Consider the following 23441-nt stretch of genomic DNA (forward strand, 5'->3'; position numbering starts at 1 on the left):
TGGGACTAGCAAAAGAAAGCTTTGGTAACGAGATCATCACAGATGAATGTTGCCCAGCAGATGGAGAATGAAGGGAACTGTTATGATCTGGTTGATGGAAAGGAAAGGACCTTTCATCAAAAATGACATGGCGAGAGGTGATGATTTTTTTGGTTAATGGCTCAAAACATAAATATGCATTTTGGGATAGGCTATAACCCATGAATATGCATGGTTTGGATTTCGGCTCAAGTTTATGTTTATTATATGGTCGAGTTAATGGATAACAGAGACAGCCAAACTGCTTAAGCTTGAGATAATTGGGCCTTTGGTGGAATAATTTTTCAAACGGTGATTGCTTATGCAAGGTAGCGGTGGACATACGATTGATAAGATAAGCAGCAATTTGAAATGCATAGGGCCAATAATAGAGAGGCATGTGAGCATCGGCGAGTAAAGTAAGACCAGTTTCAACAAGGTGGCGATGTCGCCTTTCAGACATACCGTTTTGTTGGGGAGTATGGGGAGCAGTAGTGCAGTGACTGATGCCATGAACAGAAAGATAATTTTTTAGGCCAATATATTCCCCACCATTATCAGAATAAAGACTTTTAATTTTTGTGTTGAATCGATTTTCCACAAGATTACGAAATTGTGGAAAAATGGTTTGAACATTTGATTTATGAGTCATGGGATAAAGCCAAATATATTTGGTATAATGATCCACAAAAATAACATAATATTTTGAGCCATTAATTCCAAGATCATGAGATGGGCCCCAAACATCCGTGTAAATTAGTTCAATTGGAGCAGTGCTGGTAAGTCCATAAGTACTAAATGTTTGACGATGAGCTTTGTTTTGAGAGCATGAAGTGCACAGAGAGGAATGACCATTTTTATTGGTAGGTAAAGAAAAAGCATGAATGAGATGATGAACCAATTTGGACGATGGATGACCAAGATGTTTGTGCCATCCATCAGGTGTAGTACGTTCATGAACATAGGCAGCAATATTCTTCTTGGTAGATGGTAGATGCTCCGGAAATGAGTACACTCCATCTTCACATGCGCCTTTGAGTAGAATCGCCTCCGTGATCCGATCCTTCACCAAAAAATAAGTAGGATGAAATTCAAGGTAAACATTGTTATGCTTGGTAAAATGGTGAACAGAAATGAGATTTTTATGAATAGTTGGAACACAAAGAGTGTCATATAAATGAAAGACACGATTGGATGAGTTAAGAGACAATGACCCAATATGAGACACAGGCAAACCTGATCCATCACCAATTACCACCTCATCAGTACCATCATATTCAGAATTAATTAGTAGATTAGAGAGATCAGTGGTCATATTGTGAGATGTTGCTGAGTCAACAAGCCACTTTGGATGTTTTTTTGTTGAGAGGAAGCTGCACAATTTGCAGTGAAATCGGTAGTAGATATTTTGGGACAATGTTTGGCTGTATGACCCAGCTGATCACACCATTGACATTTTGGTTTAAACCACCTGTGACCCGAAGTGAATGACCCATTTCTGTGAACCCCACTGTGGCCACGGGAGTTATGAGAAGCAACCGGGGGGCGCCATTTAGATTGTCTGGAATTAGAAGAAAACTGAGAGCTCCATCGATTAGAATAATTAGCAATGGGGACAAACTGGGTTGCAGATTGGTGCTCAAGCCGCTGAAGATAACTCTCATGACTGACGAGAAGGTCATGAATTTCTTCAAATTTCAGAGAAATCTCACGGGCACGAATGGGAGCTGCAATTTCTCTAAATTCAATACCCAATCCATTGAGTATGTATAGTGTTAAATCATCATCTGAAACAGGATGATCAATGATTGCTAATTCATCTGCAATCACTTTGATTCCTTGAAGGAATTCGGTAACTGTGCGAGACCCACGATTGCTCAAGGTCAAATCTTCTTTGAGCTGCATCACTCACGTCCTTGATTTGCCCCCATATAAATGGGAAAAGTGCCATCCAAGCCTCATGCGATGTTTTGTAGGCAGCAAGAAGAGGGGTTATGGTGGTGGAGGTGGAGGCGAGGATGGCATGTAAGATGAGCTTGTCTTGACGAATCCAGTGGGAATTCGCAGCTTTGGAGGCAGTGGAATTTAGTGCATCAATGGCAGGCATTTGTGTATACCTGTTACAAAGTCAATAAGGTCATAGCCAATAAGTAAGGCTTCAAATTAAGCCCTCCACTGAGGAAAAGTAGAGGGAATGAGTTTTCTGTTGATGGTTGTGGTAGCATTGATTGTGATGATGGGTGAGTTTGGTGGGTCGATGGTAGATGCAGAGATGATGGTCATTTTTCAGGAAGCAGAAAGAAGGAAGCAAGAAGGATGAATACTCGTTAGAGATTTTTAGGCTATGATACCATATATATAGAAACTGACACTGCAATATTATTGTAATACAACTCACATTTTTCATTCATTTCTTGTAATCTTTATACAGCCATGAGTGCTTAATTTCAGGAATTCAAATGTGTGTAACGAATGACTATTTACAATCAGAATCAATAGTAATATTTGCAGGGATAACATACTGATCCTATAGTTATGGAAAGCACAAAATCTGGCATTTCATATGATGACAGCTACACTTGATTTGGCAGTAATTTGAATTCATCAGCTTCCTTGATAGAACAAACTAATGAAATCATGTTTTCTTAGAGTTTCCAATTAAATCCTTCATGCTAAGAATATAAAGAGATAAAAAGGTCCTTGGACTTATTGCCAATGTTTCCGATGCTTTGATCCTCAGTTCAAGCCAGTTAATCGAATATGACATCAGATGCTTTGTGATTATTTGTCCTTGCGTATTTTTGAAGAAATATTTAGAGGCCACCGCTTGTTTAATTGGATGATAAGAGTATTGAGCTTGCATTCTCGAAATAAATGACAATTCTTTGCTCATTGAAGAGATGAGCTGAAACTTTATGATCGGCTAGAAGATTCGTATAAGCCAGAGTTCGTTGTTATTCTCCAGAATTGGGGCCTTCTCAGATCATGATTTGGTTGCTAGATCAAATGGATAGGTTCTTTTGCGTTTCTATATATTACATCAGACATATATTGTTTTGTAGTTTTTGTCTCGTATAGTTTTGGATTTTAGTGACAAGATTGAATCATTTTATGTTTCATGGCCATGGATTCAACTGCAGAATCTGGAATTTGATTTGATTTTTTGGAAGAAGAAAATGCAGCGGGGTTCATTGAACAGAGTTCTTTAATTTTCGTGATGGAACGGAGGAGCAGGGAGAACTTGATTCTGAAATAACTAGTCAGAGATTATGGAATGCAAAAGGAAGTTCTTGTGCATATAGAGTTCGCAATCGATCGCGAAAGGAAGTTCTTGCTCCATTGCGCTAAAGCCCTTGAGGAATCCAAAGAGATTCAAGCTCCAGTCAAAAGGCAGGGCTTACTTATGTTGCCATGAAAGCATACAAGAAGCTAGTTATGGAACCTGATGAGAGGAAGAAATCCAAACAATACTCGAAGATTGTGGATAAGTAATGGAAGTTCAGTGCATATTATATACTAAAAGAAATTAAAGAGAGTGAGGGAAAGGCATGGAAGCCGAGAGAGAGAGAGAGAGAGAGTTAATGGACAATCTGTTTTCTTCGTTTGAAACTTCGTTTTTTTTTTTTTTAGTTTTTTTTCATATCACAGGTGTTAGATCTCAGAACAAGATTATAAGTTTTGGTGGCTTGAAGAGACAATATTATTATTATTATTATTATTATTATTATTTTTTTTTTTTATTTTTTTTTTTTATTTACGTAGGTGTCCGGGCCAGCTTGCGCGCACCACGACTAATCTCACGGCCCACTGAATACCCTGCAAACCCAGTGGGCATGTAAGGCACCGCGAGGATGACAGGCGTGCACATGAGGACTCGAACCCAGGCCAAGACCCTCAGTGCGAAGAGACAATATTATTGATTGCATAAGCAATGGCTGTTACAGAGAAAAGGAAATTAACAGAAAAACAGACTTCACGTATTTTACTCCTAAGAACGTGTACGTGAATATAAGACTAAATCAAATAGCAACTGATTGCCCTACAAACTAGGACATTATTAACAGAACAAGTAAACAACTAAGCAGTAAGTAAGTCTTGAAAATTCTAATACTTCAACAACAGGAAGCTTACAACATCACATATATATAGAAACTAAGATATGCAGCCCATGACCACATATTTTGGTCTTACACAGAGGAACTATTGGAGAAACTTCAACATGCATCGCATGCAGCCCCACATCTTGACTTTGCATCTCATGCTATGCGCTTACTTAGAAGATACGGAAAATATAACGTAGTTTTTTCAAAGATCTTACTGGAAGAGTGTCACTTTCAACAGTAAGTATGGAACATGGACAGATGATGATGGAATGCAGCTCCCTCACCCAAGTATTCATTCTGACGAACAAGAAATCTGAAATTGAAGAGCGCTGCTGGTAGAGACTTACAGAATTGTTCTCAAAGAACGAGAAGTTGAAGAGTTGTATTGCTGTATGTGATATTTCTGAAGGCGTGAGTGGCACAATTGTGGACGAATTTGATGTCTCTATGGGCTATTAATTTATGAGGTTATCTATAACCCGTGGAGAGAAGATTTTCACATTCAATGATCATCCTAAGCTCTGCAAGATCAATGTTCTTGATGGGAGATTATCATTCTACAAATGATTACACAAAGCAAGAGTAGAATTTGACAGAGAAGAGCTTGGCTCCAGAGATGGAAAAGATTTTAAGCTCTGCAATTAGCAGGGATGAATTGAAGAATCTAGCTGTGATGGATTGATGAGCTGATAAACTGAACAGTATGTGTTAGCTCAAGATTTTTCATTTTCAAGTTCAAGTACAGAGTTTTCCATTATTCTTTTATCTCCTAGCATGGTCAGTGGTTTCCCTTTTCTTTTAGCAATACTGAAAGTTAGGCATGCTCTGTTTTTCTTTTATCTGTTACGCATCATCTCTGTTCATACACTTTATTTTCAAGGAATATCGAGGATGAAAACTATGTGAAAAATGAGGATAAAAACTATGTGCAGGGAAACCGTGAGCAGGAAAGTTGTGTCCGAGCTCAAAATCCACTGGCTACCTGCCAAATGATTCATATTCAACATTTAACCGGTTCAGCCGGTTTTCAATTACATCCAATCTCCCTCTCCCTTTTCTTCCTGCACAGTAAATGGCAAGTCTTCTAGATGTGATCGGTAATATTGACGGGAACCGGAGGATTATCTGGTTATTAGATTTAGATTCTATAAAGATTAATTGAGGTATGTTTAAGCTGGTCTGAATATTTTACATGAATAAATAAAATAAATAAATAGCAAGTCTCCTATAAGGTTTTTGTCTATGTTATAAAGTCTGTTATTTAATTTAATTTTATCACTGAAAAAAGAAGAGACCATTACTGGTTGCTTGCATTTGCAGCCCTAATCACATGGTCACTAGCAACCTGGAAGAATGTCCTGCGTGTAATTAAAGTCAGACAACACGTTAATTAGTGTTTTAATCTAGCTATTTGACACGTGTTCTACCTAAATGAGATAATTTTTATCTATAAAAAAATTATATACACTGATTTTTTTCAATGTGTTTTTATAATTTAAAAAAATTATGTGAATTGAAAAGCTCGTGTGTATATATATTTAGATAAATTAAGAATTATATATGTTTATAAATAAAAAAAAAATCATTAATAATTACTAAAAATAAAATTGAAAAAAATCAAGAAACATTTATACATAAAGATATTTAACCTCGCAAGACAAGATATTTATCTGGTTATGCTTGCTGAATTTGTTTATTAAAATTAATTTTTTATTCAATCAAACGATGATATAAATAGATATACACATTAAATTGATTGAATAAAATAAAATAAAATAAAAATTATGCAAGGCTACACATATTAAAAATATTATCTGAAAATAAATATTTTTATTTTAAAAATAAAATTCATCTATATAAAAGATAAAAAAAAATTATAGATGAATAAGAATATTTTTTTTCCAAAAACTAAATACACACAACACCATTAAAAAAATCTCTATAAAAAAAGGCTAAATAAAAAAAATCACAGAGAATGGATATTAACTGAACTATAAATTTAAAAATTATTTAAAAAAAAAGAAATTCAAAGAAGATATCAATTAAAAAAAGCAAAATTAGAAAAAAAAAATCTGGATATTGTGGCTTAACTCATCAAACATATGTTTCGAGCCATGGACTCAATTGGATTTAACAATTGTTTTCTCTTAAATTTCTATCTAGCCCCTGGAAAAAGGGCAAAAAAATAAGTCATTGCAAGGAAAAGCAGGGGCATGTGGTGGGCCTTTAAGCCTAGACCCACACGCCTAGGCTTAGTTATATATTTTTTTATTTTTTAAAGGGGAATGTAAGTTGTCAACCCTTATTTTTTTAAGGAAAAAACACTTGCTTGTCAAGGCAGATGACGTGTCGTCTGCGAACTCATATTTCGGCCACAACTATGATAGCTGGAAAATAGGAACAACGCTTCTTTTGGTATAAAAAAAAAAAACTCAATTTTTAAGTCATTTCAACCCTAAAATACCTCACCAACACCCTTATAACACCCAAAACCATTATGTCAACTCCAAATACCTAAAAAAAATTGCCCAAGAACCCGAAATCAAACCGGGTAAGTTTTGGCTTTCTCGGTTTAAATCTAGTTTTTTATGCAACACTGAAACTCCAAACAACCACCATAAAACTCCTCTCATCTCTAAGAACTCATAAAAACCCATTTTGGTGGGCAAAAATAGAATGAACGATAACTTTTCTCTTATCACTGAAATCCAGTAACACATCTCTCGAATTAGGGACTGAAAAATAACGCAAATAAACTTGTGTATCTAAATTGATTTTTTAAAATTTCAAGAGGTCTAAAATGTATGAATCATGTTATTTTTAAAGATCGAGGACTTGGGCGCCTTTTTCATTTAAATTTCTATTCTTTTAATTTCATCATTAACTAAAAAACCAAAAGTAATTAGTTTTCAATAAGGATCAAATTACACAAGATAAACTTTGAGGATCAAAATAAATTAGTAGAAAATAAATAGTAAATCCACAATGTTTTGTGAGTGAATGAACAATGCCCAGCTACAGTAGAAAGATAACGCGTCTTAGAGTTTCAGATTTATTTTTTTTAGTTCCAGATATTAATTTGGTTAGTGGTAAATCTGGACTTTATTATATGTGATTAATCACATCTGTGCACAATGACATCGGATTACCTTTTTTTTTTACATGTTGCTCAAGCATCAAGTTACCTTGTGTGGTGGGAGAAAAAAAAAACAATTTCAAGAATATATACAAGTTAGTAAATTAATAGTTATAGAATATCATGACACGATAGCTCACATCATGAATATATACCATGTATGTATCCCACGTATTATGATAAGCTCACAATTTTTTAAAAAAGTTTTTTTATAATTTTCTTTACCAGGAAAATATATATATATATATATATATATATATATAAAAGAAAAAGCTAATTTAACCATAACTCTTTGTGCTCACAAGTTATGTTTAACTAGAAAACGGATAAAAAGAAGGATCGTTCCAAGAAATTTGATGCTAACCCTAGTTTCCAACATTTCTTGGTCATGTCTAAACCTTAAATACACATTGGTCCAAAATCTAGGGTGTTTTTTATAATAATATCTTGGTCCTAGTCCAGAATTTCATGTCAAAAGTCAATGAAACGACCCTGTCTAATTTCCTATCGCAATTAAACAATAAATTAAACAAGCACGACTTGTAGACTCCAAGAACAAAATCAAAGGGCAGCAGAAAATGTGAATAATAATGAAAAAAAATAAAAAAAAAAAATGAAAAGCAACAAGAAAGTAAAAAACAAAAACGAAAGGAACCGGAAGTTGCTTATGGAGAGAGAGAGAGAGAGTTAACGCGGAGTGTACACCAAAAGCAAAAACCCAAAAAGCTTTCCCCCAGTCGCTCTCCTCCTCCTCCTCCTCCACGCGGTATATCTCTCACTGTCCCTTCTTTCCTCGAAGAAAAAAGAAACCCTACCTCCCAATATTTATTTACATAGGAACAAGAAGCCCCATAGACGAAAAGCAAAAGAGACGTCGATACAAAGTTCCAGAACCAAAGAAACCAAGAACATTCAAAGTTGCTAAAGCAGATGATGTTGAGATCGTGTTACAGACCGTTGGAGAGGTGTTTTGGTCGGGTAGCAGGTGGTGGTGGTGATGGATTGATGTGGCATGCGGATTTGAAACAACATGCTTCTGGTGATTATTCAATAGCGGTTGTCCAAGCCAATTCTAATTTAGAAGATCAAAGTCAGGTTTTTACGTCTCCGTCCGCTACTTATGTTGGTGTTTATGATGGTCATGGTGGTCCTGAAGCTTCCCGGTTTGTTAATAAACATATGTTTCCTTTCATGCATAGTGAGAATTCTCTCCCTCCCTCCGTCTTCCTGTTCAATTTTCTTTCTTAATTTTTTTTTATTAGGATGTTCTTCTATGTTGTTTTCTTTTAGTTAGGTGTTTTCTTATTTTAATGATCATGATCATGGTGATTCTCTTAAACCATGAATTTGTTTGTGGCCTTTTGCTTTCTTTAACTTTTAGTCTAGTGGTTAAGGACTCAAGGCTGAGGTCCATGTTCCATAGAAAAGAAAATTGAGTTTTTATTGAATGAATCATGTATTAGCTTGTTCTTTATTTTGTTCTAACTTCCCTTGTGTGTGCGAGTGCGGTAGGATGTATTGATGTCTTTTCTATTCAATAGAATGAAATTCGATGTGGGAGGTTTAGGTTTGCTTTTGTGGGATTAACTGTGTTAGTGGTAGGATGATAAGATGTAGAAAACTGAAGTTTAAAACCTGCATTAAACTGCTACAGATATCTGGTTTTATTGAATTGGAGCTTCCTTATTCTCATATTCCCCCAATTGAAATAGAAACTAGAGAATATGTGATAAAAATAGCAATTTTGACAGCCGATGGTGTGGACTGAAACGACCTGTAGGCAACAGACTTCTGTCTCTGTATCATTTTCTGTCTAAGATGTTATCTTTGATTGCAGAATTTGCTAAGGAGCATGGGGGGTTATCAGCTGATGTCATAAAGAAGGCTTTTAATGCAACTGAAGAGGAATTTTGCCATTTAGTGAAGCGATCATTACCTTTGAAGCCGCAGATTGCTTCAGTTGGATCGTGTTGTTTGGTTGGTGCAATTTCAAATGATGTGTTATATGTTGCAAATCTCGGGGATTCTAGGGCAGTTCTTGGCCGAAGAGTTGACGAGGATAAGAAAAAAACAGTAGTGGCAGAAAGGTTATCGACTGATCACAACGTTGCTGTTGAAGAGGTGAGAAAGGAGGTTGAGGCACTTCATCCTGATGATTCACATATTGTAGTCTATACTCGTGGAGTTTGGAGAATTAAGGGCATAATCCAGGTACAGTGGCTTCTTGTTGCTAGGCTTGTTTTCTTCTTCTTGTTTTTGCTTGTTAGTTATGAGAATTCAGCTTATTGAGCATTGTTTGTGTTGGGGAATAATACATTCATTGATTGAGGGGCGAATATGTTTCTTCCTCTCCTTTTCTTTGAATGTCTTGCCAGGTTTGTTTTGAGTTAGTTGGATAACCTTCATCTTAAAAACACCATTTGCAGTGTTTGTTTGACATAAAGTAATTGATCTGAGGATGGATCAATTCTAAAGGTATCCAATTTTATGTTTGGTTATCTTATCTTTATCTTTTGCTTTTGCTTTATGATAGGCATCTGTCTATGGTGGAAACACTATAGTTAAAGTTGGTCAGAGGGTTAGGTTCATGCTCTTCCAGGAATCTTATTCTCTGTCTCCTGGTCTACCATTTCATGCAATCAAGTGAAACAGTATAGTCTTCCATGCATGAGATGTACATGAAAACCCCCGAGGCCTAACAAGAATGCTTATGTAATTACAGGGAGTCTTGATCCTCTCTCTGTTTTTTTTTCCTTTTCCTTTTTGTTTTTTCCATTTAACTTTTCTAGACACTAGGAACATCATACTGTGATCTTCTGATTAATGAACTGAAACATTGTCTTCTGTTGTTACTCGACTCCCTGAAGTTGTGGAGCTGATCACTAACTTACTCCACTAACTTAACGCATGTGGTAGATGAGGGTGGAATAAACCTTTCCTGTTCCTTTTTGTCCTTTTCAGGTATCCAGATCCATTGGTGATGTGTATCTGAAGAAACCAGAGTTTAACAGGGACCCAATTTATCAGCAGTTTGGTAACCCTATTCCTTTGAAACGGCCAGTAATGACAGCAGAACCTTCCATTGTTTTTAGAAAGTTGAGGTCAGAAGACTTGTTCCTGATATTTGCTTCAGATGGTCTCTGGGAACAATTAACCGACGAAGCAGCTGTAGAGATTGTTTTCAAGAACCCTAGAGCTGTGAGTGCTGTCTTTGACTTGCATGTTTTGCGTACTTTTTGTTGCAACTCTCATCGATAGCTTAGATCTCAGTCCTAATTTATACCTTGAGAGGCAAGTTTTAGCTACAATGGGATCATTGGGAATGAAATAATTGAATTCCTTTTTCACATCACAAGCCTGGTTGAGCCCATGAAAATGCAGTAGCGCTGTTAAATCTACCCCTAGCTTCCAGACGTACCATATTCTTGTTGAACATGGACATACTTTTAGAAATAGGATATTCCAGACTTCTGAAATTTTAAGCAAATGCATTGACAAACAAACTAGATGTCATCAATGTTCAATTGTATGGAGTTATTTATGCCAGTCCAGATTTTTCTGTTTGCTTGACGATCCTATGGGCTGTTTGATACCTGCAGGGGATTGCCAAGAGATTGGTTAGAGCTGCTATTCAGGAAGCTGCAAAGAAAAGAGAGATGAGATATAATGACATTAAGAAAATTGAAAAGGGAATACGAAGGCATTTTCATGATGACATCACTGTGATTGTAATTTACCTTGATCACCAAAAAGGTTCTTCCAATGGTAGATTAAAGAACAATGCCATTGGCTGCACCAGCGCTCCAGTCGACATTTTCTCCCGTGACGCAGATCAAGCGGAGGCAGACATGCTTCAAACAATTTCTTGAACAAAGAAAAAGAAAAAACCCTCTGAAGGGTCAACACTGACGTCTTGATTTCTTCAAGGTAAATTGAGATGGGTATAGTATGCATATGGATGATGCACACAAGGAATTCAAAGTAGAAAATACATTTATGTGGATAAGGTTATCAATGGATAGCGGGTTCTGGGTATATACTCTTGCAAGTGAAGATCTAACTATACTTTCTTTCGTTCTATTACGGATTGGATAACTTCTCAGAGATTGTAGCACTGATTTTGTGCCTTTTTGTGTTCCAAATTTTAGAAATTACAAGTCTTGATTGATTGATCATTGCCCCATTACGAAGTTTGTTCAAGGTATTTTAACAGTTTTATGTGGTAACTCGCACTACTTAACAGGGTACAGAAGCAGTGGAATGCGTGATTAGCCGATTCCTGTTTCCTAGGATCCCTGCACTAATTAACATATATTATAAATTTTTTTTTAAAAAAAAAGAAATGTATGTAGAAGAACACATCTTATCAGCAGAAGACTCCTCTAAGCAAAGTAACAGTCAAAGTTAATGTTCTCTTTAAAGTCCTTGGTAAATGAGTAATGAAACTTGATGGGCATGCATGTGCACTTCATGTACCAGCATGTGAGAGCTATCCACCATGAGCAAGCAACTCGTGTGGTGAATTTCAGTGGCCTAACATTATCGTTCGCCATTGAATTGGATTCCTTGTGGCGAGAGCTTCTCGTTGAGAGGGCGCGTGTGCCGTTGGGAAGCATTTGGCAGCCAATTTTTCTTTTTCTCCTCCCTCTTTTCTCTCTCATCTCCGTAAAATTCACGCTATTCTGCCATTAATAGAAAGTGTTTTGCCATTTTAATTTTGTTTCAAATTTTATCATCAGATCTCTATCTTTTTGCTTTTGAATTATTTTTTGAATTGATTTTATTTTTTAATTTTTTCCTTGATTATTTGTTTTGATTTAGCTCTTATATTAAATCTTATCATTTTTTTTTATTGCTCTTTGTTTTATATCATTTTCTTAGTTGATTTTTTTTTATTTCATTTATTATTTAGATTTTTTTTAATTTTGATATTTTTTTATGATTGTTATTTATTTTGTTTTAAATTATTTTGTTATTAATATTTTTTTTTTAATTTCATCACTCAACATTTAATTGATTGAGATTTTAACTTTGCGATTTTTTTGAATCTATCTTCTATGAAGTAATCCCAACCTTTTAACCGAGGTCAAGAGTTTGGAAGATTAGCCCTTCAGTATTTTTTTAGGTTCTTTTGTTAAAATTAATTTTTTTTTCAATTTTATATTTCAACATTTTGTTAATTGGGGGTTTGACTTCGTGATCTTTTTTATATTTTCTATGAAATTATTTCAATGTCATGCAAGGTTTTTTTTCATTGTTTTATTTTAATTGATTTTTTTTTAATTTTTCACTTCAGCATTGAGTTGATTTGAGAATTGAGCTTTGAAGTTTTATTTAATTTGGTTTTTTACGGGGTTATCTTGATCTCACAATTAGATCAAAGATTTGGCTAGCTAACTCGGGTGGACTCGGGTCAGGATTTTTTGTTCTTTTTAAAAATTATTTTTTTTAATTTCACCTTTTAACATTTTATTTACTGGGAATTGAGCTTCAGATTCTTTTTTTATTTTTTTTATATGGAATTATCACGTTCTCGTTTATTTTTTTTTTTGTTACTAGATAAAATCATGAAAACTTTTTAAGAATATTGAGAGAATATATTTTCATAACATTGTTATTTTTTTTATTTAACCTTGTTTACAATTTATTTATTGTCACTATTTTTTTTAATTATTTTATTAAATTAATCAAGCTAACCCAATTGAATCAATGAATAAATCTTGATTTTTTATTGTTTCTTTAAAAATACTTCTGTCACCTAACCATCAATTTTTTTTAAAACATTGATTAGAATTTAACTTGGCCGGTGACATAGCCAACATCAATCTACTTCATTGTTATTCATGTTACCAAGAAAGACAAGCTCTCTCTCTCTCTCTCTCTGGGCTACTTACTTTTTTTCTAGTGTGCCAATGGCAAATACAATATCTATATATTAAAAAACCCGGCCCAGTCGAAATCCATTTTTTTATATATATTTTATGCTTTATGCATAGAAAAGCACAGTAGGAAAGGAAATATGGTTTTGACAACCACTCTGTTTTTGGCACTGTGGCCATTGTTTAAGCCAGTCATTATGCAAGTTGTTTGAAGTGGAAATGGATCCTACAAGATCTTGCTCCTCGTAAGGATGACTGTAAGCACTTCTCATTGATAAGACACGTCCCATAATTTCCAAGACAGGCACTTACAAGTTTTTCGTCGTTAACAAGGTTTCCATGATCATTCTTGAGGATAGAACAGTACAAACTACAGAGGACCACTGAAACACACTGTTGGCATTCATGTTTCTGAATTAGGTTATAACTGTGCTTCACAAAACCAACAAATGGAATTTAAACGCCACATCATCGTGACCTGTAGGCATAGCTTTTCATCAATTCAGCATTTATATATAGTTATACTCTTTGTTACACCTGCTATATACACACTGCACAAACATCTAGCTACTTTCAGTATATATCCCAGAAGCCAGAACTTTCCGAAATCACGCATCATCAGCTAATAAATGGCCAATTAGCAGCTCTCCTGGCCAAACCGTTCACTCTTCTTTCTTTACCACGTAGCTCGATGCTCAAGAACCTAACAACATTACATGGAAAATCACATCTTATCAATGAAAATTGTCAAAATAAATAACACCAACTCAGGGAAAGGGTAAGACAGGTGTAGGCCAAAAAATGCTTTGACAAGGAGATTCAGAACTAAGTTCAACTAACAAAAGAATACATATAATATTTGTGGCCCATAAGAACAAAACAACGGCAGATATCCCAATTCCGTATTTTCAGAGGGACTATTTTCTTCTTGAGTAAATATAATAAAAAAAAATGCCATCTTCTTGTATATTAAGAGCATCAAATTATTAATCACAATGACGAGAAGTTGCGGATAAAATTTTCGTTTTCATAACCACCAAATGTTAATAACACAAAATGGTTCATATTTGATAGATGTATACATACCTTGAAGTCAGTAACTCCGCCTTACCCTTCTTTTCATGTCTTGTCCGGATCCATGCTCAGCCCTCCAAATGGATGTGTTCATGAGTACTTGCATATCTTCAACCTCCAAGAGACATTGGGAAGCTTTTACAAGATCATTCATATCAACCATATCTCCATGCCTAATCAAAACATGAGACAGATAAGAAGAGGATTGCCTATGACCACTTGGTTAAACGTTCTGATAACCTGCACTTTTCCTCCCTAGAAATATGTGGATCAAGCTCGTGAAGACTGCTTATGAACATGATTGCATCATCCCGATGGTTATGTTTACAGTATCCATCGACAACTGAGTTATATGTATTTTGGTTCGGTTTACAGCCATGCTTGATCATGTATCGCACAACATCAATAGCGTCCTCAAACATTGAATCAGCTGCATAACTTGCAACAAAAGTATTATAAGTGATTACATCTGGAACAAGCCCAGATTCCCTCATTTCTGAGAATATCCGTGAAGCCTCTTTCATCCTCCCATTTCGACAATATGCAAAAATTACGGTGTTGTAAGAAATTGTATCTGGTTTTATTCCCTTTGCTAGGATTTCTTTCAAAACTTCTTCTGATCTCTCAAAATTCTCTGATCGGCTGTGCATATACATCAAACTATTGTAAGTTGCCAAGCTAGGAGTGAATCCACTCTCATTCATGAAGTTCAAGATCTCATTTGTTTTGGTAAACATCTGCCTCCTGCCATATATAGAAATCATGGCATTCAGAGTACTCAAGTCAGGTGAAAAACCTTTTCTCTTCAACTCCAGGAATGCAACCTCAGCTTCTACCAGTAGGTCACATTTACTATTAACTAAAACAAGGGTCTTCAAGAGTACGGCATGGGGTTCAATTACACCAGAGCATATCTCCTCCGCAAGAGCAAGCATCCGCCCAATCTCCTTGCCATTGGCATAAGCATGAAGCAAAGAACAGTATGTCAGCTCATTGGGCTTGCACCGACCATCTTTCATTTCAGCGAGTATTTTCTCTGACTGTTCCCAGAGCCCTCCTCGAGCTAATGCTGCCAAAACAGCATTATAGGTGGAAAGATCAGGTGTAATCCCAGCTTCCAGCATTCTCTTGTATACATCCATGGCTTGGTCAAATGATCCACACCGGCTGTACGAGCTGATTAGGGTGTTGTAAGTGTCCCTCTCAGGTACAAAGCCAGCCCTCTTCATCTCCTTGAAAACTCCAGACACTTCTGAGTCCATCCCATTTTGCCCAAACACTGCTAAAAGGGTATTCCAAGTAACAATATCCGGTACGCAACAGGAATTTTTTATCTCCTCAAAAACCTTCATCATTTCTGCAAACTTTCCCCTGTTACCATGCATCTTAATCAAGGCATTGAAAGTACAAATATTAGGTTTGCAACCTGCTGCTCTCATTTCAGCAAAAACCCTCATTGCAGACTCGTCCTTACCAGCCCTCACAAATCCTGACAAAAGCGTAGTGTAAGTAAAAACATCCAGGTTAATCCCACCTTCAACCATCTGGTTTTTAAGCTCCACTGCTTCTTTCAACAGACCATCTCTTGCATAGGCAGATATCAAGGAATTGTAAGTCACAATGCTTGGTGAACATCCATTAACCTCCATTTCTCTTAATACCTCCATGGCCTCCTTAGTCCGCCTTGACTTCCCATAAACATCCAATAACGCATTATAAGTGACCTTGTCAGGCACAAAACCCATCGATTTCATATCCTTGAAAACCGCAGCAGCTTCTTCATGCAAAGATCCTCGTCTACAACAAGTTATAAGCGTATTATATGTATACTCATCTGGCAAAACTCCAGCATTCTTCATTCCCTCAAACAGACCTTTAATCTTATTCCAAGGCATGCCCATTTTCCCATACACATTCAAAATCACATTATAAGTAATCAAAGTTGGTTTGCAACCTTCTTCCTCCATCTTCTTAAACACCATCACAGCTTCCCTATACCTTCCATTACTAACACAAGCAGTGATTAAAGATGTATAAGCATAAACATCAAGTCCAAACCCATCTTTATGCAAATCATTCAACAAAGATGCTGCCACTGAAACTTTTCCTTCTTTACCAAGCATGCTAATAATCACAGCCACAGCTGAATTACTCAAAACAGATCCACAATCATTCCTATTCTTAAACCACACAAACACACTCATAGCCAGGTCACGTTTTTTATAAAACCCTAAACCCTTAATAACACCCAAAACATCATTACTTAACCCCTCCTTGCCACCGCTACTTAAACTCAACTCTTCTTTATGGTAATCAAGTAAAAGACTCAAGATCTTATCTAATTCACTGCTTTCAAAAGATGGGTCATTTAAGGAATCTAGAACTCGCTGACCTTGAAGGGAGAGGCGATGGTGGGTCCAGGGTTTGCCACGGTTGCTGTCACGGGCCTTGCCAATTCGGGTTCGGGCTCTTGGGATGGGAAATGGGTCAGGTTGGGTTTGTGAGGTGATGGGTTTGGAAGGATCAGAGCTTTGCTTAAAAAGGAAGTCCTGCATAAGCGATGTGCCATGCTGAGGCGGTGGTGAAGTGGGCGTTGTTGGTTTTAGCTGTTGATGGTGGACGTGAGTTTGGATAGGGAGTGAGGGTTTTGTTGGAGGTGGGTTCGAGAGGAGAAGAGGCAGAGATAGTTTCTCTGTCATTTTTAGAGTGAGAGGGGGTTGGGTGAGTTTCAAGGATTATAAGTTGGTTTTTTTCGTTGAGTTTGTGTGGTGTTTCGACTTGATGGCAAGATTTTTTTGTGCGGTCTTTTGACTGGAGGAGCATGTTGAGATACTCAAGGCGATTACCTCTCTCAATGTAGTGGAGGTTTGCAAGGTAGCAGACAAGAATATCTCCCAAAAAGCTAGCTTGCCATGTCAGCAAGAGTTGACTATCTGATTTGGAGGAGAGAAAAAATTAGCAGAGAGCAGAATCACTTTAAGAACACTTATCCTAATCTTAAATTTGAACAAAGAAATTCTCAATTCATATCTCAACACGGGCACTCATGTTCTCGAATTTCAGAAATTTTGAAGAGTCTAAACCTAAACATCACGATGGGAATTTCTCTAAGCTGTTCGGACTCGAGATTCAGAGGAAAGCATTTCACGCATGGACTACCACACAGAAGTTTGAGTTCAAGTCTCTCTCCAATCTTGTGCGAGATATATATTAAAACTCGTGGGAAAAACATCGTATATTTACTGTAAATATAGATTCATTACACTTTGGTGTAACTATAGACTATTTGTATTGTGGACGATAAGACAACATTATAACTATAAACTGTTTGTACTGTGTACGACACTGTAATACTTGTGAGAAGCGTTGTCTTTGCTGTGTTTAGTCAAAGATTGTTACTAGGAGTGTTGTTTTTTCTGTTTTATGCCAAAAGTTGTTGAAGCTAGCCTGATAGCAAGATTTAATATTATTGGGTCTGACTTGAAACACAAACTCAAATCGCTTCTAAAAGGTTTCAATAGCGTTGGGTCTTACTGTCTAGTAGAACCCAATAGCGTTTGGTACAGATATTTCCATTTTTTTTTTCTCTTTATATTTTTTTTTCCTTTCTTCCTACCGAAAACAGGCATGGGAGTAGTAAGAAAGAGTGTCTGCTATGACTATGGCTGGAAATCAAACTCTTCCCTTTCAATTCAGGCCGGTTCATTCATTAGAAAAACCGATTCTTGACCTCCTATGACTTCATTCATGTCAATCGAATCAGAGAAGCTTTTAGAGAAGGGGCAGGGGCTAATCTTCCCTTTTCTGTTAGGTGGAAAGAAAAAGACAGATGAAGGAGAAGCGGTTTAGCCAACGAGAGGAGGGAGCTTTCTAAGCAACTCAGCCACGATGAGCCGAGTACCAAACCTTTTCTTACCATTCACTTAAAAAACTTATCTAAGCACTTGACCGAGGAGAGTTAGGGGGGAAAAAGGCATTAGACTATGTTTTACGGTAAAGAGGAATTTTGAGTCCTGCTCCTAGAAAAACCTAAAATAGCTTTGGGTTCAATTGCATATCAGGACCCATAGCTTTGGGTCTAGCCTCAGCTAGACCTATTGACGCCAGTTCTTGCCTCAACATTACTAATCAGTGCTGGATCCTGCTCCCAGCAAGACCCCATAGCTTTGGATCCAGACCTATTAGAGTTAGATCCTGACATATTAGAGTTGAGTCCTGCCTCTAGCAAGACCCAAAATAGCTTGGGGTTTGGCCTCAGCTGAACCCATCAACGTCAGATCCTGCCCCCAGCAGGACCCATCAGCGTCGGGTCTTGCCCTAGCATTACCAATCAACGTCGAGTCCTGCCCCCAGCATGACCCAAAATAGTTTTAGGTTCGGCTGCACAACAAGACCCATTAGCTCTGGGTTTGGCCTTAGCAAGACCCATCAGCGTCGGGTCCTACCCAGCATTACCAATCAGTGTCGGGTCCTGCCCCCAGCAGGACCCCATAACTTTGAATTTGGACCTATTAGAGTAGGGTTCTACCCCTTCAGGACCTAAAATAGCTTTGGGTTCAGTTGCCTAGCAGAACCCAATAGCGTTGGGTCCGGCTCCCTACCATGACCTAATAGCGTTGGGTCTGACTTCAGCTGGACCCAATTAGATGCCTACCAATAGGACCCAACACTTTAAATTGTTTTTCTTTTCTATTATGTTTTTTTTCATATGATAAAGAGAAAATAAATTGATGAGAGTTTTTTTTATATTGTACAAAAGTTGGGTGATGATAATTTTTTTTTCATTTGAGGTTGGGTTGAAATGTTTGTTTTTGCTTTTCGAAAATGCTTTAAAAAAATTGAGAATTTTTTATTTTTTTTCTTTAATTCAAATTAATATTTTTAATATTTTTGTATTATTTTGATGTGATGATATAAAAAATCAATTTTAATTTCTTTTCTCTTATTAAATTTTTTTTTCATACGATAAATTGAAAATAAATTGATGAGATTTTCTATATATTCTACAAAAGTTAGGTGATGATAATTTTTTTCATTTATCAGGTTAAATTTTCTTATTAAAACATTTATTTTTACATTTCAAAAATACTTTTTAAAAATTTAAAATTTTTTATTTTTTTCTTTAATTCAAATTAATATTTTCTTTTCTTATAAATTTTTTTCTTTTTTTTAATGTAATTTTTTTTCATACAATAAAGAGAAAATAAATTGATAAAACCTTTTTTATATTGTACAAAAATTAGATGATTTATCTTTGTATTTCAAAAATACTAGCACATTAACCATGGTGACAAATGTAGTATATGCACAATTTATTTCAATAAAAAATAAGGAACTCTAAGGAGGAAATCCCGAGTCCAGAGGACTTGCACGAGACGCTTGATAATTCGAGGTAAGTTCTTCAGCTTGTAGATAAGAACTACCTAAATGAATAACAGGAGCCAGTTTTACGCATGCAAAGAAAATATATAGCCAGAACCACAGCTGCTGCATCCATGATTCAACCTAAATTAAGATTCATCAACATAAGCATAAACTGCAGACAGCAATATCATCTTGAAAATCCTACTATTTAGGGGATCCATAAGCAAAATCCTTAACAAGGCTAGTTCTGTAAGCAAGTACTAAATTGAACTAAAAACAGAAATTGCCGACAGCAGCAGGCATAATTTTGGCTATTATCATCAACAAAAAAGATAGCCCTGCCACAGGAAGGAAAGATGACCCACGAAGACTGGAGTTCATCCCCTTGAACTTCATTTGAGGAAGTGAGGACTAATCAACCCAGCAATCTCAAGAAATCCGACCTGGTCTCTACCAGGAAATATCTTCTTCAACTTCTCGTCGCAAATTATGTTCTTCTTGTTACTAGGGTCCTAAAAACGTTGCAGCAAGTCCAGTCAGCTCCAAATTTATGATATAGTCATATATGCATGCATTATAGATGTTCTATGCAATGGCTCAGAAGCAGCTAGAAGAAGAGACACCAAGCCATGTTTTTCTTTCAACCAAATTATTCATCCGGAAGTTAACCATTATAGTGAAGGGCAATAGCTGCTTGGAAATAACATGCCAACAACCATTCCCCGCGTTGGCATCATGATTTTATCACCACTGCCTGGCATTTTCACATTAGTAAAATCTAGTGACTTCTAATTCAGCCACATACATAACATGCTGCGTGTGGCTGAATCAACAAAGTACTACATCCCACATTCATGTACTATAGACTTGAAATTATTCGGAGTCATTTCTCAAACTTGACGCTATCTACAAAATCATGTCTCAACCCAAATTCATGCGATAAAATCCGTCCCTAACATGAGAGATGCCCTGTCCATACATCATTGTATTCAATAATAATCATCAGGCCATGTGAGTAACTCAACTCAACATGAGAAAAAACCTCACTAAGATATTACTCAACTCGAGATACAACAGCAGATAAGCCTAGTCAGCATAGAAAGAGATTTCAACAACAAGTAGATCCAAAAACACATGACATGTAAGAGCAACAAAAACACTCAAGCAATCACGCTATGTCCCCGTCTTTTTTCAAACCAAGACACCCTATAAAAAATATAAGGCCAATCTAAAGTCTAAACATTCAATGTATCCGAGTCTACTCGGATATAGCACACTCAACAAAACATCATGGATCCTGAAAATCATAGATGAGGCATAAAAGATAGCAAACAAACATTACCCAAAAGCCCAAAATAATTCAGCAGCCAAACAGGCCAATAGCATCATCCAAAACCACAAACGAAACAAAGCACAAAACGGAACTGGAACATTTCCCTGACACCGCCACAACCTTATCCACAAACATGACACATCTCCAGCTAATTAATTAAATAATCAACAATATAAAAACCCATGAACAAACACAACCCACATTTTACCGTCTCAACACAACCTTATCCAAACATTTAATTAAAAATTAAGCACGAAAAATAATACGAACCCAAAATTTTAAATAAAAATGCCGAATTTTAATCAAAATATACCTGAAGATTGCGCTCCTTTATATGGGCCCAGATAAGCTTGAGAACCTGGGTGCGAGAGACCTCAGGAGCGCCAACAAAGTCTGCCATTTCAGGTGAGACTCGCTTCGGCTTCATTATGCCGCTGGGAGCGCGGTTGCCAGTCGACGCCGTAGCGCAGGTAACAACAGTACGCCCCATGCGCAGGTTAACAGGACGCGCAGCCAGAATCCTGAGAGAAGGAGAGGATGTATGAAATGGAGGCTTGAGAAGCGGCACCGTTTCGGTGGATAGGAAAGGAAAGCAAGTCCTTGAAGAAATTTCCATTTGAAAAAAAAAAATTGGAGATGCTTAGGTTTCTGAGAGAGTAGAGGGCTTTGAGTTATCTTGATTTTTTTTTCTCGTTCTTTTTCAGCTTCTAATTTTGGTGTTTTGATAGAATATGAAGGGAGATAAGGGTTTGTGTGTGTGAGTGAGTGAGTGAGTGAGTGGGAGACAGAATTTGGCTGATCCCGCCTTATTCATGACGTAGACAGTGTTTATTTCTTACGTCGAAAAAATTTAAATTGTTTTTTAAATTAATTGTTTTTGTCTTTAAATTATTTTAAAATAATAAGGTTGAGAATACATTTTAAAAAATATAAAAAAAATCAATTAAAATAAAAAATATTTTAAAAAACAACCATTATTATAATTTCAAATATTTATTACTTTATTTTTTAACTTTTTCAGGATTATTAAAATGACTTACATGCCCTCTATTAGGCAGGTACTGTAGGGGATATCATGTGATTTTTGTTGGGTTAAGAGTGTCCAAGTGTGATGACGTGACAGACATCCTCAAGAAATCTGGGCCGTAGGAGGATGGAGTTGGGCATATAAATCCAGTTCGGCTCCTAAGAATTTGAAAAAGAAGTAAGCCCATAAATGCAAGTTGGGCTTACGTAACAGACAAGTTGACAAGAAGCTGAGGACTTTTTCTATTTTCTCTTGGGGTTTTTTTCAAGGCAAAGACAGAGATGTTGATGGACACCTCGGACCCAATATCACTGTACATCCATAAGCTTACCCAAATACAAATAACCCTAACTGACCTAATATGACTACAAGCCCAGATTTGGACTTAGAGGCTTCTTGGTGGCCCAACAGCCCAAAGACATGCGCTCATGATTCAGGCTTAGGGCCCATACCCTGGAGGCATAAGCCCATGAGGTGGCCTTGGGGTTCTCCGATGGTCTGTTATGTTCTCCGACCGGTGAAAGCCAACCGGGATCATGTATCGAGTCACGTTTTAGCCAAATTGATCATAATTAAAACACGCAGTACAGATTAAGTTGCTGTTGAAACACATTATTATAAAGCTAGCCTTCGATTAATTAATTAAGAGGTAGGAAGGAGGTCAATTTAAACACAAGGAAAGGAAACAAATGGGCCAACAAGAGGAGGATAGCACGTTACCATCATTCATCTAGCAGGAAATTCTCGTTAAAGTAAACTCGGCCCCTCCACACACTCCCTTTTACTCTACTCTGGGCTACATGGACTTGGGAGCTACCATTTGTGCGAGCATGAACCGTGCCTGGCATGGCAATGTTTCAATCCAGACCAAGACATTCAAGATATGATATTCTCGCCGTGTAAAATGCGAGGAGAATTTTATGTTGTTACTCAACCGAAGCGTACTCGTAAGAAAAACTGGGGTTAATTTGCTGTCAATGGAGTTATCGAGGAGGTTGAGAGGGCAAATCCTCGACAGGCTTTGTAATGGCATTTCGATGCATGCGGACAAGGTTTCGACGAGGGGTTGAGGAAGAAGCCATCACTTTTGGAAGAGCTAGCTAGGTGCGTGCTAGCAATATCAACTTCATGAGCTTTCATGGAATGCCCTGTCAGTCGCTGCTTTTTTTGTCTTGAAAATAATTAACCACCTAAATTACTGCTCTCGCAACTGTAGAATTAATCTTCACTTTTGCGTAGGACTTCTTTTCTTCCTGACGTGTAAACTAGTCGTATCTAAATTTAAAGAGTCATTAAAACTCTACGTAACGTACCCCTCGCGCAGTCACTTAATTTTGAATTTATATATATCACCAAGAAAACAATATTGCAAACCCTAACTATTAAACCAATTGCGTTCCAACCATGTTTTTAAAATTTCTTGGATTTGTTTAGTTTCAAATTAATTTTCTTTATATTTTTGAATTGTATGTTAATATCAAAAATAAATTTTAAAATATAAAAAATA

At 36.6% G+C, this 23441-nt stretch overlaps 3 protein-coding genes across 3 annotated transcripts; 1 reads left to right on the plus strand and 2 right to left on the minus strand.

The window, feature by feature from the left end:
• The first annotated feature begins 7938 nt into the window (after positions 1-7938).
• LOC7478643 (probable protein phosphatase 2C 63) lies at positions 7939-11440 on the plus strand. Its single transcript, XM_002300218.4, has 4 exons — positions 7939-8455; positions 9095-9468; positions 10219-10455; positions 10857-11440. Exons 1-4 carry the CDS (start codon positions 8188-8190, stop codon positions 11124-11126), a joined length of 1149 nt encoding a protein of 382 aa, XP_002300254.2. The 5' UTR covers positions 7939-8187; the 3' UTR covers positions 11127-11440.
• Positions 11441-13513: 2073 nt separating this feature from the next.
• On the minus strand, positions 13514-17379 carry LOC7478642 (pentatricopeptide repeat-containing protein At5g02860). The gene is made up of 2 exons (XM_024588704.2): positions 14223-17379; positions 13514-13839 (listed from the first exon to the last, which is right to left on the minus strand). Exon 1 carries the CDS (start codon positions 16907-16909, stop codon positions 14420-14422), a length of 2490 nt encoding a protein of 829 aa, XP_024444472.2. The 5' UTR covers positions 16910-17379; the 3' UTR covers positions 13514-13839; positions 14223-14419.
• A 2382-nt stretch (positions 17380-19761) lies between these two features.
• LOC7465059 (zinc finger CCCH domain-containing protein 44) lies at positions 19762-22500 on the minus strand. Its single transcript, XM_002298725.4, has 2 exons — positions 21221-22500; positions 19762-20086 (listed from the first exon to the last, which is right to left on the minus strand). Exons 1-2 carry the CDS (start codon positions 21521-21523, stop codon positions 19967-19969), a joined length of 423 nt encoding a protein of 140 aa, XP_002298761.1. The 5' UTR covers positions 21524-22500; the 3' UTR covers positions 19762-19966.
• Between the last annotated feature and the right edge of the window lie 941 nt (positions 22501-23441).

Source organism: Populus trichocarpa, chromosome 1 (genome assembly GCF_000002775.5).
Source record: "Populus trichocarpa isolate Nisqually-1 chromosome 1, P.trichocarpa_v4.1, whole genome shotgun sequence".
Lineage (NCBI taxonomy): Eukaryota > Viridiplantae > Streptophyta > Magnoliopsida > Malpighiales > Salicaceae > Populus > Populus trichocarpa.